General features: G+C 42.9%; 1 protein-coding gene across 4 annotated transcripts; it reads left to right on the top strand.

Moving 5' to 3' along the window:
* Positions 1–1,666: 1,666 nt before the first annotated feature.
* On the top strand, positions 1,667–15,152 carry LOC121595428 (transmembrane protein 65-like). 4 transcript variants are annotated; one of them, XM_041919416.1, is made up of 7 exons: positions 1,667–1,851; positions 1,996–2,476; positions 4,629–4,757; positions 9,045–9,086; positions 12,726–12,793; positions 13,707–13,910; positions 14,290–15,152. In XM_041919416.1, exons 2-7 carry the CDS (start codon positions 2,059–2,061, stop codon positions 14,476–14,478), a joined length of 1,050 nt encoding a protein of 349 aa, XP_041775350.1. In that variant the 5' UTR covers positions 1,667–1,851; positions 1,996–2,058; the 3' UTR covers positions 14,479–15,152. The 4 variants fall into 4 exon arrangements, with proteins under 4 accessions (XP_041775350.1, XP_041775349.1, XP_041775351.1 ...); XM_041919415.1 differs by having other exon boundaries at positions 1,667–2,476; XM_041919417.1 differs by lacking the exon at positions 4,629–4,757 and having other exon boundaries at positions 1,667–2,476.
* Positions 15,153–17,716: the final 2,564 nt, after the last annotated feature.

Below are 17,716 nucleotides of genomic sequence, written 5' to 3'. Positions count from 1 at the left end.
GTGAACCGACAGGGCTGGACCGTGCGGCGGGATCCGGAGGGAAGGATGGCCCTTACGCGTACAGCGGAAGCCAGTGGGTGTCGTACGACGATGTTGATGAGATTCGGCGAAAGTCCCAGTTTGTCAAGCGGATGAATCTGGGCGGTGGTATGGTTTGGGGCGTTGGATTTGGACGACTTTAGGGGCCGATGTGGCTGCGGTACTCATCCACTGTTGCGCACCATGAACTTGGAGCTGGGACGGATCAGCACACAGGCGCCGGAGAATTGTACGTAGAGTGTAGGAGGGGAGTGTAGAGTTTAATATGAGTGTAACGATGTGAAACTATGTTTTGTGTACTAAAATTGATTAATTGAATAAAATTCAGTAGAATCAATTCTGCTAATCCACGTATTGAGTGCATCGTTGTGTCGCAATGTAGCGTAAGGCACTTTCTTGTTTCGCCAAAACAATTGTACAAATAATAGTATGTGATATATCGGAATAATCATGTAAAAAAATAGTCATTGGTGTGAGCCAGTTTATGGATTGTTAAATTGATCTTATTTTTTGACGTAATGCCCTAAGCGATCATATCAAACTATGTAGACTTCCGATGCCTGTAGGACTACTTAGATATATGTCAGTATATGTATAATTCTGAATCGATATCGGGACTAGAACTGTTCCTGAACTCATAGCAGCCCTTCAGCTGATCTTAAATCCCATTAGGTCATGGAGCTGACTCTGAAGCTATATCGATCTCAGAAATGATCCGAATCCCATTCCGATCCTAGAACTGATCCCAAATCCACATTACTGAATGAATTGAGCGAAAAAGGTACAATCCAACCTTAATAATTAATAACGAACTTGGATTTTAAATTTAAAATCGTTGAAAGCTATTTGAATATTTCGAACTCGAAACTGGAAGTAGCCTTTCTCTTTCTAAAAACCTGTTTGTCTCGCTCTATTTGCTAACACACTATAGGAAAATGTTGTCTTTGGTATAGTCATAGTTCACTTTGGAACTAAAAAACGGTCAAAATATCCTCATTAATTCTCAAATTAAAGTCCATCGAGGTTGCTGCATGCCATTTTGTGAGACACGCACTCTCACGGAAGATTGTGATGGTTTTGAGCAGGTGGAATATGCCAATGGTTGCAAAATATATGTTTTTAGTGCTATACGAATATTCATAGAATGTTAATAATTCGTTTAGCAACACACGTCGCCTTTGACAACTGCCATTAAACCTGGTTTTGAGCTTTTTTCAAAAGTCTTTATAAGAAATGTTCTACATTCTTAACCTTCTGGTTTTGAGCAACTTTAAAATAGTTTAGCATCTATTTATGAACATCCAATCAAATTTACCTTTTTCAATTTTATTTGTTGATAATTTAATGAGAAACACTCATTTAGTTTATTGTAGTTCACAGAAAAATACTGAGAAGATTACCATTATGAATTAGTCGTGCACTTTGTGGTTTGTACATTTTAGTAAAGTGGACAAAAAAACATTCAAAAGTTGACCAATCTCTCAAAGCTCAACTCTACTATGATCTCAAATGTCAATTCTTGCACTGTGGTCGCCCAACTGTCACTTGTCTTCTGACAACGAAAATGTACCAACCGTCCCGCTCGGCCCACTTGGCTTTATTTATTTTTTTCTTTTCCCCATTGTGTCATTTGTTGTTGTTCTAGAGCGCACGCACGCCAGTTCCGCTGCAGTTTTCGGGGGGTGATAAGCGTGATTACGGGAGTCAGAAGTGCGAATCAATCGTTTCCCCACGCGAAATTGTGCCACTGCTGCAGGGATATCGAAATACCTGGCTCGTGCTAGAGTGAAGCGAAAGTGATACGAAACCGAAGTGAGTGTGAATTTATTCACGAAAAGGGAAACGTCGAAATCAAAAGCTCAGCGCTCACAACGCACTCGGGCCCGCACTGATAAGCGTGTGCGGTGAATCTTTGGCAGAGTGAAACAAATTTACCTTCCCCTGCGGTGCGCACAGCTTCCGTGTCCGATTGTTTCCACCAGGTGAAGGAGCAAAAAAGCAGCAGCAAACGCAAACGGAATGTGTGCGAACGTGTCGTGTGTTGTGCGCGCTGCCAGCATGATGTCACAGTGTGCTACGCTGTGCAGTGCCCCACGGATGCCACCGCGGCTTAGTCACCGGATAGGTGGGATGGCTGGTGCTTCCATATCCTTCCACAGTACGGCCCAGCAGCAGCAGCACCGGGTCACCCAACACCAGCCAGCGCGAGTCGTCGCCCGAACTGGATACAACCACCACCTCCAACGGCAGCCCGTCATGGCGCGGGCGTACTTCTTTCCGGGAGGTGGCCCGGTGCGGTCCTACACCCAGGCCGCCTCGACCCTCACCCGGGAGCAGCTGCACGATCTGGTGTACAGGTTAAACGAAGATGAAAGAGAATTGCTCATGAACACGCTGAAGCAATTCGAATCCAACAAAGTGAAGGCAAAGTTTGAAGGTGAAATTTAACACTCGGAGCCACTCAAGAGGGCGCGCTCCCGTAGATGTACTTGATCCTTTTGATTTTCCCGAATTCTCGATGTTTCATCCCTGTCTGTCTCACTCGCTCTCTCTATCTCTCTCTCTCTCTCTCTCTATCTTTCATTTTTCCCCCATCCCTTTCCCCGGAAGCGGAGCAGAAACGTGCGCGGCGCCAAATGGGAAGCGTGCAAATTGAGAATTTGCTCTGGCAGTGGCGCTCGGTGGGCACCACACAGGCAGCAAAAATAGAAAATGCCACAAATTTTACGCTCCACCGCTGGGTGTTTGCACGCGTAATGTAAACAAAGACTCGCTCTTGGGCCTAAATGCGTTCTGTGCGCTTCCCACAAACGGCGCGCGCGAATGCTATGCCATCATCGTCATCGTCCCACCGTCCCACAATGCCAAGCAACAAGTTCTCAATTTTCTTCCCATCCGGGCACGTTTTGCTACTTTCCTTCCTCCCTTTCCCCTCATACTTACCGATTACCGACCCTTCGTACCCTTCGTGGGACAGTGAAGAATGGATGATGATGAACCGAAGATGCCGAAGAAAGGCTCTAAATCAATGCGAATTCGATATAGCTTCAGTGGATTGAAAAGGAAAAGCAAAACTGGGCAGAAAATACTAAATCAACAAAACAAAACCACCATTCTTCATCTGTGTACGTACCGTGGGTACCGGTGGCTCCGTAATGATGTAATCAATCTTGAACAAGATAGTACCCATGTTTCCCACAGCCCACTCGAACACACTTCACCCTGTACCAGCTACAATGCGATACCAAATGGAATCCCGAAGCACAAAAAAAAAGAACAGAACAGAACACCTTGTCCAAGTAGCCCAAGTACTTCTTCTCCTTCTTCACACGTTTTTATACTCCCCGCACACTCCATCACTCTACTGTCTTATCAAACAGCATTCAGTACCTGCTATCCGGGTAACCTACGGGTAATTGTCTTTCTCACTGCGGCAGGTTTGTTGCACGTTTGCCGCCGCCGCCGCACTTGTCGGCTGTAATCAGGGCTTCTCTCTGTATGTTATCTTCTGCTCCTAGTAGGATCTAATGTCTCTATATCAGCACACCTACACACACTCTATCGCCTCTTCTTTCAAACTCTAGCTGCTCTTCTCACCTCTTCTACTGTACCACTACTACTGTTAGCTATCTATCTGCGCGATTGATGTGATTTTAATTTAGATGTTTTTCTTTTTCTTGTGATAAGTGGTAATCGTGCGTACTTTTTTTGTTAGTTTCTTTTTTTAGTTCTCGTGTGCTTTCGATTAGCTCTGTACAGTTTACGTGACACTGCAAATGGGCTTGCTTTATTTGCACTGTTACAGCAAGATTATTACAGCAATAAGGATGGTATATGATGGGACCCCGTTTGATGGGAAACCACGGGTTAGTTGCGCAAGATTTGGGAAGAAAAACTGTAATTGCAAAAGCTTATTTAAGTTCATCATAAATATTTGAGACTTTTTTAAATCATTTTCTGCTTTCCTAGTGATCGTATTATTCGAGGAAAGGTAAAGTTTACCGTAGATAGCATTACGTATTCCTTTTGTAAATGTATTATAAGACCCCTCGAAAAAGGGTAACGTTGGCAAAACATGACCCAATGCTTATGCTGCTTTTGTTAGTTTGACTCCCGTTGAACGCGCTCCTGGAAATGCGATCCTTCGAGTGAGAAGGTGCCTACTAATGGCAAACTTTCCCTCTCTCTATCTATACCCCAGTCCAATGATTGTTCATTCATAGCTTTATAATACCCTTGACAATTGAGTGGTCTAGGCGGTCCAATCCCGGGAACGAGCCCTGACCGTTTGCAATAGCAGGTGTAAGGCGTGATCTCACACGCTCGACCGTGTAGCTCTCCTTTTGGCCAGGTGCCCTTTTAGCAGGATGGGTTGTGGGTGTATGTGTGTCTGTGTAGACCGTCCCCCGACCGTCATTAGTTGCGCCGTCCCCTCCGTCCGCCCCCGGTCCAACCCTCGTGTCCAATCCCCTAGTACTAATAAAGCAATGCCTTCCCCGGATCCCACCGAAAACGACGACAGTCGAGGAAATGTCGCGCTGCTTACTATATTATTATATATTCAAAACCCTCCCCTGCATCACACATAGGGCAGTTGGCAGCAACCGTTTGGCGAAGTAGATTCGGCCGTCCAGCAAAGCTAAAGCCGGTCCTGGGTGATGTAGATCCGACCGGTTCCTACTGCGCGGTGCCGGAAGATTGGCTGCAAAAGAAGTTCGGTATGCTTTGTGTATGTTTACGTTTACTTTTATTGGTTTGTGGTTTGGCCTGTGTTTTTTTTGTTTGTTTGTTTAGTTTTTGTTTACCTTATATTTAGATTGCTCTGCCATAAGTGCATAAGGTTCACATTTTACGTTTTTCCCCCGCTTCATTTATTCATTGCGTTACTGGAGATGACCGGCGCGTAGTAGGGAGATTAGTCGAGTGCTTTATTTGTATAACGTTTTGGGTTGCCCCCCTTTTCGTTCGCTACTACTAACCCCTTTTGTAATCCATCATTTTAGCATATGGTTAACCTGGGCGGGGTGGAGGCAATAGGTTGACAAAATAACCTTTAGAATAAGTAGTGTAAGGCGGGGTAATTGTATTATATTAATTTTATCTTAGTTTATTATAGCAACTAATAAGCAATTTTGGGCAATTTACTTCCCTTTTGCTCAGTACCATATGAATCGAACCGAACTGCTATAAGCGAGTTTTTTAAAGTATACTTTTTTATTACTTTTTAATATTTTCTATAAAGTTTTTTTAATTTTTCAAGCTTTGCTGAACTGTTTTTTTTTAATGAAAATCGTACACTATTATAGGGTTTTCCTAGTCAGTTTCGAACCATTGTAGCCATTGTTATCACCGCGTGCAAAACTTTATTCCACATCACTCTGATATTTCACTTCCGTCATAATAATTTTAATTTCTTCAGCATGATTTTAAACTCTTCAATGGGTTGCTGCCATCGCTTTTTCAGCGGGGTTTGAAACCAGATCCCATCACTCGATGACATCTGAAGTGTTGAAAAGCATGCTGAAGAAATCAATTATATTACAGTTTTCACATCTCTTTTGAATGCGCACATCGTTACAGGGGTTTTCAAGTCAATTTCAAATGAAAACATTGTTATTCACCGCATTCAAGATGTTTTTCAACAGCTGTCAATTGGTTTATTCGTTTCGAAATGAAATTTCAGTTTTAACACATGATTTTCAACACATATCAAAGAACTGTCAAACTCAATCCAGCTTGAGAGTTTGAGAAAGCTAAAAATTATTATTATTAAAAAAAATTAAATTATTAGCTAAAGAAATTTAAAATTATTAAATGAAATGTCATGGACATGACGGTCAGATCGATATGAATTAACATGTTACACGCGGTGAATGACAATGTTTTGAAAGCGACTTCGAAAACCCTGTATTCACCGCCTGCAGCATGTTTTTCAACAGCTGTCAAATATTGCATATACAAAACAATAATTGTTCATTATGCATGATTTGCAACACATCACAAAATAACTGTCAAACTCAATCCAGCTTGGTTCGGGTTGAAAATCATGTGGAAGAACTGACAAATTATTGTGATGCCAATACAACATTTGAGGACTGTTGAAAAACATCTCGCAGGCAAGGAAAAATATCGTTGACATTGGAAATCGACTCGAAAAACCCCTGTGTATGATGAAAAGGAAATATCAGAGTGATGTGGAATAACTTTTAACACTCGATGAAAAACAATGTTGACATTTGTTGACGAAAGTTATTTAAAAAATCCTGTATTTGTTTTAATAACATAGTGACCCTAATCGTATTACTACAAATGTTTGACATCGAAGTATTAAATTACATTACAACTATTATAGTTCAATTATTTAAGACAAAATCTGAATATTCAAAATGACTTTTAAAATGTAGAAAAACGATATTTATAGAAAATTTTGTTATTTGTGTGTATAATATTAAATTGTGAAATGTTAATAGTTTACACAAATCTTTCTCAGATTTGGAAAAAAACACATCAAACATGAACAAGTTAAACTTGGTTTATCTTTAAGGAAATTTTTTTAAGAAGAATTATGATACAACACAATAAAGAAAAGAGAAGAAAAAACACTAGAATAACTTTCCCTATCAGTTTTTCTATATAAAAAATAAAACGACCCAAAACTTGAGTGAAAACTAATCAAAATAGTTAAGAACTTTAAGCAAAAATAAGTAAATATGATCCTGTTTTTTGTTGTGCATTAGCATATACCTGTTTTCCATCGTCAAACCAGTACATAAACCGTTTATAAATCGAAATTACAATCCTATTGCACAACTTACTCCAACCTGTAATACGATTAGGGGGAGGGAGGTTAAAAACCCCTTTAAAGCGCTTACACACCCAACTATACCTTACGTACTATGTAGCCAGATTTGGTTTCTCTTCTCTCTTTTTTCGTTGTGCGCTTCGTCAACTTCTTCTTCTTCTGCCTAGACGCAAAATTAAGTCAGTTGGTGTGGGGGCAAACAGGGCACATAAATATGCGATTTCGGTAGGTTCCTGGCGCTGTCTTATGTGTATGTGTACTGCGAAATAGGTGTGTGTGTGTGTGTGTCGATGTTGTATGTGGTGTATGTTGGTAAAGCGGTAGTATGTTTATGTATCGGGGTAGGTCGGTATAGAAGGATACCGTTGGCAAAAATTGAACGATCCCCATAGCATTCACCCATAGACCAGCGCCCAATCCAGCACCACTAGACCCCGGGAGCTAATTTCATGTTGCAAAACCCAACTCCCCTCGCCTCCCCTTGTATGATTCGTGTGCTCGCTGTGTAAATATTGATTTTGCATTATATTGACTGTTTGCGTTGCGCCGGATGATACAACGCGCTGCTCGAAAAGCGTTTCTGCCAGCACTTTCAGGTGCTAGAACGATTAAATTTTGCATTACATTTAGTGCTGCAAATAAAGGTGAAAGTTTGTAGTATAGAAAACAAATTTCAAAGGCAGATTAAGTAGAAATTGTAAGATTTGAGGGCCAACACCGAAAAAAAAGCGGTCGAGAGACGCTCAATCAGTGTAAGGATTAAGCTTTCATTACAAAATTAGCATGCTGCTGCTGCTGCCGCCAAGCAAGCAGTGAGCTGAGAAAGGGCAAAGCCAGGGAATTAATTCCGTATTCGGCAAAGCTTCATGCTTTTAGGGGTTTTTGCATCACAATTAATCTTGTTTGTGGGTGGTTGGTGCTTCGTACATCAAGCGCTGCTGCTGTTGCCGTGGCTGCGTTAAATTATGTTCGGCCCGCCATGTGACGCGCTATTTATCTTGAGACAAGGATCAGCCAACCTTCATTACGGCTCTAATCAACCCGACCGTTGCATTAATCATCGGCCCGAGTGGCGCTTGGACGTGCGCTTGGACGTGAGCGGCATGTGTATGGAAAAATTAGATGTACTTTCTGCGACTGCGACTACCGTAATGAAACATTGATTGGCGACAGGACAGCGTTGCGTTGCGTGCTGACCCAACGAACGATGTATTTGCTGCACACACACGCGCGCGATCTGTCTGAGCGGATTGGCTTTGCTATTGTGGCTAATGATTGCATGACTTCCTTGTATTGGGATGGGTTTTAGATTGGTTTTAGCATTCCATTCTTGTATCTCTTGCTTTACCTTCGCTTCGTTAAGCTGACACTGACAAGACAAAGCATGTTCTCGTGAGAGAATGTAATATTACAAAACCGGGCAAGGGGCCATCGGGGGTGGGCAAATTGCTTCATAAATTCGCATGCCACACGTGCTGTTGTTGCTTGTTCTATTTTTACACGGCGTACGGAGATGACCACGATCTCTGCTACCTATTAAACGCGTGAAATTGTGTCCATAAAACAAAGTGTGTATGAGCTCTCGTGCGTATTACATTAACGCCTAATGTGTGTGTGCATGCAACACAAACTCCACAACAAAACACTCAAAACGATAAGGCTGAAACGCGCTGTGTCCAACTAAGCACAGGAGAGTTTCCCTCGAGCCGCTTGTACAAAACATGGCAGTGAACAACCCCGAATGTCTGGTTGCGAATGATTTAATTTAATGTTTTATTATATTTTCTTTCTTTTTTTTGTTACGCTTTCCTCCTCCATGCTCCTATCGAGCAGTGAGTGGACTGGCTTTTGATGTTAAATTATGCATGAAACGAATTAAATTCTGGCCTCTGTCTTTCTCTCTCTACTTGCTCAGGCACAACAAGCTTGCTTCCCTTCTCATCTTTGCATGCTCTTGTTACCCCACCTTCATCTTTGCTTGTGTTGTGTTTCCTATATACGAAGTAAAACATCGTCTTGTAAATCCGTAGAAGCATTAGAAGAGCTATGCTTTAGTGCCGAAAAAAAAGAACCTGAGAAGACACTGCAATGTGGTGATGGAGATAGGTGATGGTGGCCACACTTTTGGTGCAATTATTGTTGTAATTTTTTGCTTTCCTCTAATACTAATCGATCCTTTTTGTTTGCTTACTCCACATGCCAGCCGAAACAGTGCCAGTACCACCGACTTCGGACCTCATGAAACGTAAGTAACCGAATTTGTTGAACCGTTTTCTCTCTCTCCACACACACACACTAATGGAGACGCATGGTACTTTTCAGCTTGAAGCATGAATTTTCACGGAAACCATTTAATATTACAGCCGAAGTCTCGTAAAGAAGGAGCGGGAATTTAATGTGAAAACTTAAACACTTTAACACAACAGCAACAACAACAACAAAAATCGTTACCTGCTGTCAAGTGACGAAACGAAAACGATGAAAACAGTTGGCAAATTGCTTTAGTAGAGGAGCGACATGAAGATAGATGGGGCTCCGGTGCTGCTGCTTTTGCACAATCTGTCACCTTTTCGGCCCCCGTTGCATTGCTTGACGAAAGAATGGAGCAATAATTGTTATTCAGCTTCAGCTTTTATTGCAACCCCGGGGAGAGAAACTCGTTATTGTGTGTGTGTGCGGAGAAGAAACTGTCCCTGGCATCTGCGTTCTGTTGCCGGTGCTTGACAGCTAAAAGGAAGAGACGCCACAAAAGCATTGTGATTTCATTGCCATGCCAGTGTGGGGCGTGCTGCTCGAGCTGTAGCTGTTATCTGGAGCCGGTGCACGTTAGATAGACGGTTGGTTTTTATTAGTTTTGAAGCTCTTTTTTCTTGTACAAGTTTGCTCTGTGCGCTTCAATTTTTGTGATAAGCATCGGGGTTTAAACTCATTTTGGCTAACATGCATAGACAAAGAGAGTTTGAGTTATAGAATATTCCTATTTTACCGACAATTATTGAAAATGAACCAAGTTTCAAGTATCATTAGCCCACTGAATGTTTGTTTTAATTGCAGCGCACGAAATGTAAACGAAACGAACAGAGCAATCCGACTGAAACTTTAATTGAAACCAACAACACGAAGCAACGCTGGAATGAATGGAATGGTAGCATTAAACCCGTTTGAAATAACACTTCTGCAATTGCCAGTAGTGGTAGCTTGCACACACACACACACACACGCTTTCGCAAAGGATTATCCCTTTATTCAACTGATGGCGAAACGCGCTCGCGTCCAATTCCCACCCCGGTAGTTCTGTCGTGCCGTATCAGTTTTTTTTCCGAACTGCTCCATATGTCGCACTGCGTGTAGTAAGGTGCACCATTTGTCGACCCCCCCCCCCCCCCCCCCTGTGTGCATGCGGCCCTTTCACTTACACCTATGCTGGGAACGAGAGCAGAGCCGAGGCGTAGTGGCGTTTGATAAATCTTTTCCACCTACATCCACTTGCACGGCGCGTGTTTGCCACGCGGCTCTGCGTTTTGGCGTACTCGTCGTCTGAAAAGGGCTCGCTTTCCTCCACTCGAGATGGCAAGTGGGTGGAAATAAGCAGGAGAAAAAAAAGTCAGCTTTGCTATGGTTCTAGTAGTGGTACAAGTAGTCGACAGACAGGGAATAGAATTGTTGATTCAGTAAAAGGAGTGAGCTACCTTGCACCATGTGTGTGTGTGAGTATGGCAGTGGCAGCTACTTGATGAGCTTAGCGAAGAAGGACAGCAATGGAAGAAGCATATCATTCGTTAAGGACCGCTCGGCCGGCACAGAACGGATATGGAAAACGGGGTGCAATCCCGTTGATTGAGAGCAGTAAATGAATCATCCACTAATTGAAGCCCGTGATTGAACGGGCACATATCTAACACAGCTAAAACACAGCGTCCCCCTTCGCTCTGTGTTGCCTTTTCCAGCTGGGTGCGGATTTTCGTATCGATTTTTCTTGATGCGAGACGACGACAGCCGCCTTCCGTTATTATTCAAACCAAATTGACTGTGGCTACAGGTTACAGGCGGCACGAAGCAACAGTTGCCAAACTGTTTACGCTTTTCGAATTGATTTAGGGCGGGCGGGCGGGCGAGCGAGTTTGTGGTTCACTGCATTGTAGTATACCCTTTTTTTTTTGCTATCCTCGGGATATAGGAAACCGGAAGCGCGTATTCCGGGAGTTGCAAGGTTGCGGAAAGGTTAAAGTAACTTTTGTTTGGTCCCGGTAAAAAAGGGGGCTAGCCTGAGCGCCTTCCCCGCAGCATTGTAACATAATACGGTAGGCAAGAGAAGAAGAAGAATAAGGAAAAAAACCATAAACTCACCCACACAGGCACACAGTAGAGTATCAAAGGGCAGATAGAGATAGAAATTTAACGTTTTGTTGAGGTGGGCGTTCGTTAACTTTTAACCGCCCGAGAACTCTTGGGGCGTTTCCGAATACAGCTGTATTATCCCGGAAATCAGTGGACCACTCTCCCTCTGTAAGGGGAAGGGAAGGCCGAGGCTGAAGGGATCTATCATCATGATTCTGCGGTTTGTGGGGCCATTTTGCCGCCGGGGAGGGCAATTTCCGGACAAAGCATAATATTTAACAGCTTTGCGGTGCCATAAATGCACCTTTTCTTTCTACATTTAAGCCAAACCCCACAAAACTTAGGCGAGGTCAACATCTCTTAGACTGCTCCCCCCCCCCCCCCCCCCCCCAAGAAAAGGGAAGTTCAAGTAAGGTTCGTTTTAAGTTATTTCATCATTTGAAAAGATAACAAAATCCCAAAACCATTCCCACCGGCGGAGGTTTATGAAATTATGCACAATCTCTTTACTTCTCAAGATTGGAGTTTAACGTGCTGGAGACAAACATCAATAGCGCACAGCAAAAGCAGTAACAGTAACCAAAAAAAAAACATGCATAAACTTTCAAAGGAAAAGGTTTTTGTTTTGCACAAAAAGGAAAGCTCTCGCTCAAAAGAATGGAGCCGTTTTCGTTGTCCTTCGCTAATGAGATACTGCTGCCCGGGGAGAGCAACGTTTCGCGTTGGCGAATGGGGTGCAAAATGTCGCCCAGCGACCCCACCCATCACCACTCCTTCACCAAACAACGGTGCAAACTGGTTAAGTTTGGAAAAGTGTTTAAAGTTTTAATGACGTGCATTACCACCGTGCCTTCGTCGTCGTTGTCGGTTGGGTTGTGATTTGTGAGATTGTGGGGTGTGTATCAAAAGGTGGAGAGGAGCGGCGGGTTCTTCGGAACACGTTTGACATGTTGGGACACGCCAATTAGTTACTCATTAATTGATTTAGTACATACCCCGTACTTTGCATATTTTATCATGCTTTAACGGATCGGGTGTTTGATGGGGACCTTTGCAAATGCGCGATGTCGTAAAAGGTTAAGTTGGAATTAATAGACAGTTCTTGTTAACAAAAAAAAAAACATTACAGGGTTTTCCAAGTCAGCAATGTATGTAAATATTAAATGCGAATGTAAATATTGTTATTCACCGCATGCAAAATGATGTTCCGCATCGATCTGACATTTAATTTCCATCATAATAATTTTAAAATCTACAGCATGATTTTCAACACGACTCAAGCTGGCTTGAGTGTGACAGTTCTTTGTTATGCGTTGAAAATCATGCGTTGAAACTGAACTTTCATTTTGAAACGAATAAAGCAGCTCTGTTGAAAAACATCTTGGATGCGGTGAATAACAATGTTTTCATTCGAAACTGATTTGGAAAACGCTGTAAGCATATATTTTATTACAAAACAAAGCTAGTCCTTTCAATAATTGTCTGGCAATGGTTTAATACAATTAATTCCTTAACTCACTTTGTTTATGTTTTGTTTTAATTACAGTTGGATTGGTGAACGCCCTCCCATTCATTGGATTTGGTTTCCTTGACAACTTTACCATGATCATTGCGGTAAGCACTAGTGGTGGAAGCTCGGAATCGGTCCTACCCGATGTCGTGTTCGGAATCCATTCCGGATCCGATTCCGCTGCTGGAATCGATTCCGGAGCCGATTCCCCAGTCGATTTCGTAGTCGATTCCGGAGTCAGTTCCGGAATCGATTCCGCGATTCGAATCAGCTCCCTAATCGGAATCGATATGAGAATCGCAATTTGCCCCGGTAACGGAATCAGGATTGTTTCCAGCAAAGGAATTAGCTCCGGAATGAGAATCAGTTTTTGAATTGCAATAAGAAATTTCAGAAGCAAAATCAGTCCGGCAATCTCCATGAGAATGGATCATTTACAAGTAAATTTTGATTCTTTGCGGCTATCAATACGGACGGACCATCATAGACCATAAGGATCATCATTGGACCCAAATGCCTTCTCTTATGGAGATGCCGAAAGCGGCTCCGCTTCGAGGCCTATTCTAATTTCGGAGCCAATTCCGATTCCGGAGCTGATTTCGACTCCGAAACCGATTCCGATTCCAAAACCGATTCCGATTCCGAAATCGATTCCGGTTCCGGAACCGATTCCAATTCCAAACCCGATTCCGAATCCGGAACCGATTCTGATTCCGGAATTGATTTCGATTCCAGAGCCGATTCCGTTTCAGGAGCCGATTCCGAAATCGATATCGAACCTACTATCCGGAATCGATTCTAGAAAACTTCGCAGTTAGCCGGAATCGATTCCGACAAACACTTTATTTTTCCCATCACTAGTAAGCACAGCAGCACACCCTTTTTGCCCATCGAGTAGCAGTCGTTTACGGACACTTGCTCGTTGCTATTGCTTGCCATTTGGTCGTACAACTCTCGGATTCCAAAAGGTGTATCCGTATACATTTAATTCCCGCTTTCGTTTCGTGCCATTTCCAGGGCGACTACATCGAGCACACGCTCGGGCTGTTCATGTGCATATCGACGATGGCGGCGGCAGCACTGGGGAACACCATCAGCGACGTAATCGGCATCGGGTCCGCCTTCTACGTGGAGAAGCTGGCCGAAATGAGTGGCGTGAAGCCGCCGAAGATGTCGCCGATCCAGCTGGAGATGAAAGCCAGCCGAAGGGCGGCCAATTTGGTAAGCTTTGGTGCTGGAATGAGCGGGGATTTTTTGTTTTGTGTGCGTTGCGGCTGAAAGCACTCGAGCGTCGAAATGGCCACGAGTTCGCTCGGCGAGTACGTCAATGGAATAATTTATGGGCATGAAATATTTTCACACCTCACTATCCCGTCCCGAATAGCATTGGTATTTTAATTTCAAAATACATTGCGCCAATACCTTTCTGTTGGTGCGTTTCGTGCCCCAAACCAGCCCCATTTTTACATTTCTCAAGCGGAGGCGAATTCATTTTAACATTTCTTTCTTTTTTTGTTATTCTTTCCACCACACACACACACACACCCGGCGCCTACTGCGTGTAAAACCCCGCACACAAATACACAATGTTGTGCTCTAGGGACGAGTGCTGGGTATTACCATCGGATGTCTGCTGGGAATGTGCCCTCTATTATTCATGAAGGAGGATAAGGAGAAGGAAAAGGACAAGGATAAGAACAAGCCGTCGGAAGCAAGTGCGACTGATGCTGCTGCTGCTGCTGCTGCTGCTGCTGCGGATGGTGTTGCGAACATTGTTGCCGTGAAATAAGCCTCCGTTAGTGTGTAAAAGGTACTGAATTTGAGCTGCTGCTGTTGCTGTGTGTTGTTGTCGGGGAGGCAGACATTCTGTGGTTTACGGTCAATTTACGGTGGCGCTTCACCACGTGTGGAGCAACGCAATCGGAAATTTAAATTAGAAACCTTCCAGCTCGTTCCGACCCATCCCCTCTAGCGCGGTTCATATTTTACGTTGATTGATCGATAACGACCGTTTGTTTGAAATTTCGAAATCGCTTCGGGCATTTTACCGACCAACGAAACGAACGATGATAGAGCATCGAGCTCGATGAGAGAGGATAGATTGGCGGTGATACCCTCCCCCAGGGAGCCATGGCTGGGTGGTGTAGGAATATGTAAATATTATCAGTTGATCGAATCCAGTACTACCCGAGACACACGACACGCTTCGCGGCCCCCCCGAAACGACGTGCGATGTGATGCGTATCGCGGATCAGTGGTATAGGATTTATCGTTCCATCGTTCCTCTCTGGGAGATAATTTGCATAAGGATAGAGGAGTTATTCGATTAGCCCACTGCACACCATTGGTGCTACTGTGTTATTGCTAATGCTATATTTATTAACCACCACTCTCAACGCAACAGCCCACAAACGCTTTCCTGTGTACTGTTTGAGAGAAAACAATACGACTTAGTGCAACGTGCTTGTGTTTCGGTTACTGTGTTACGATTGTGTTTCAGATTAGTATCGTTAAGAGAAGGGGGAAGGAGCAGCAAACTTTGTTAATGATTAATGTTCTAGGCAAACCTGTTACCTACTAGTAGCGGAATGACTAGTCAAACTAGTCCCTATCTATATAATGTGTTACTGTCGACGCAATAGAGGAAACAAAAAAAAACACGCAACAAACGATATTACTCCTCGGCTCGGGATGAGCGTAGTACACGTACACGTCGTGCTCGGGTGAACTATACTAATAGACGAATTAAGAATTCGATGACACAACACCAACCAGCCGGCCGTGACCCACTCTAGTAGCATCAGGCTTAGTTTAAGCGCTATTCGAACACGAGAACGAGTTTCGTTGCTTGCGATTGATTGCGATTTAAAGAGTAAAACTATCCACTTTCTTCCCAATTCGGCGACGACTTTAATAGGTGAGATGATGGTTTATTAACGAGGTTGAGAAATTACTTCGAAAACAAAAAAAATGCTATTAAACAAATTATTAATGTCACTTAGGAGTATGTAGGCGAGAGTGCAGTGTAGTGTAATTGGGTCCATTTAAGAACAAAAAAAGATGCAGGAATACTTTTTATTAGCGATTAGAGGTATTTAAACACATTGGTATTAGCTTTCCGCTAAATCCGTGACCAATTTCTCAAGTATGTACTAGCAGTAGTAGTAGTAGTAGTAGTAGTGGTAGTAGTGGTAGTAATAGTAATAGCATAGTGAAAGCAGATATAATCATCGTGTTCGTTGGTGTAAATGAAAGCTTACGAAAATTATTCTCTTTGCGCCATTTTGCGGTAAGCAATAGATTACAATATACCTCATTAATTTCGCATACAAGTATTTACTTACCACACATGCTGCGCCGCCGCCGCCGCCCTCCTGTGGCACACTAAGGTGAAACGCTTTCGCGGAAAAACTTTCACTAAACCCGTAAGAATGAGTTGGCACATTGGCAAACGTTTCGCTTTGCATTGTTTTTTTTTTTGTGTTTTGTGTTTTGTGCCACGCGGTAATAAGCAGCATGGTTTAAGCATATACCAAGTGACCGAGATTCCATTCACACCTTTTTTTTGGCCTGCGCGGAGTAGAAAGCAAGTTTCTTGTTCCATTTTATGTTTCCTTTTTGCCCTGTTGCCTTCCTTATTGCCAACAAAAAAAAACACCTTACGAAACAAAACGATTCGGAACCAAGTTCTTCCACACACACACACACACACACACACACACATTCCCTATTCAGCGCGCGGATATTTTTGACTAAGCAAAAGAAGGAGCTGTCGGAAAAGGCGACGCGCCCCCGAATGCTCCATGTAAATCCCTCCATGTTAAGCACAATAATATTCTAAACATGATATTTCTACTACCCCAAAACCTACACCTCGGCCTTACACCTTTACCTATCTACTAATTATTCGAAGAAGAAGAAGAAGAGGAAGAATAACAAAAAAAACTAAAGCTATAGTATATCGTTGAATTGCTTAAGAAAATGAAACTATTTTTCTATCATCCTTCCTCCTTCTGGCTGGCCTTTCGTCGGCAAGCAAGCAAGCAAGCAGACAAAAAAAATGGGCAGCTACCACTAACTCACTAACTACTAAAAGAAGGGGGTTGGGCAAGTGCAGCCACCTGCACAGTACCTAAGCATAATGGGTCAATTTTCTAGCCGCACAGCGCCACCTGGATACTGTTGTCCCTACGTCGTCTTTCAACCTACTACTACGTACTGTCGATTAACTTATATATAGCGTATGAAGGGTTAGATCCTGCCCCAAACAAATCAGGAGGACTTAACCTAATAAACCACACCATGATGCACAATGCATTTGCAGCATACATAACGTAACAGTAAACACACAGACACAGACAGATAGACAGACAGAACACTCTGTATTCTAGCTATTATAGCAAGCAAAACAAATTGACAATTTTGAATTATGCTGTAAACTGCGCCAGGAACCGGAATCGCGGAGCCTAGTGAGTTGAATGAAAACAAGTATAGTCTAGAAAATAATCCCGTTCTAATACCGTATTTCCATCTCCAAGAGAGCGATTGCTTGTGAAATATGTAATGCTTTCGGCTAGATCTTCCAGTTAGTAGAGTTCAGCGAGGGGGAACGATGGTCAAACCGATGCTCAAATCAAAACAACAATGAGATTACAACACAGTCTCGGCATACACGCACACCGGATAATATATAGATATATAGTAGGATATTAAAGTATTCAAAATACACACACACACACACTGTCTCTATATCTCTCTGTATCGCTCTCTGGTGTCCTCGACACTCGATTGCATACGCGTACACGAACACGACAAATGCGATAAAACAATACAACAATCGCCGAACAGCAATAGAGAAAACAGCAAATATTGAAAACCGAAATGTGTACCAAAATAAACAGTAACTTCATTATCATATTCAACCTTACGATTTGGCGATTCTGTCGTTTCTGTGATATTGGTTTTTATGGACAATTGTTGTTGTTGTTGTTTTTTTTTGACGATTCTCGCTATACAAATTCTTCTAC

This window comes from Anopheles merus, chromosome 3R (assembly GCF_017562075.2).
Source record: "Anopheles merus strain MAF chromosome 3R, AmerM5.1, whole genome shotgun sequence".
Lineage (NCBI taxonomy): Eukaryota > Metazoa > Arthropoda > Insecta > Diptera > Culicidae > Anopheles > Anopheles merus.
The sequence above is the reverse complement of the archived record's forward strand: the minus strand, read 5'-3'. Positions and strand labels throughout refer to the sequence as shown.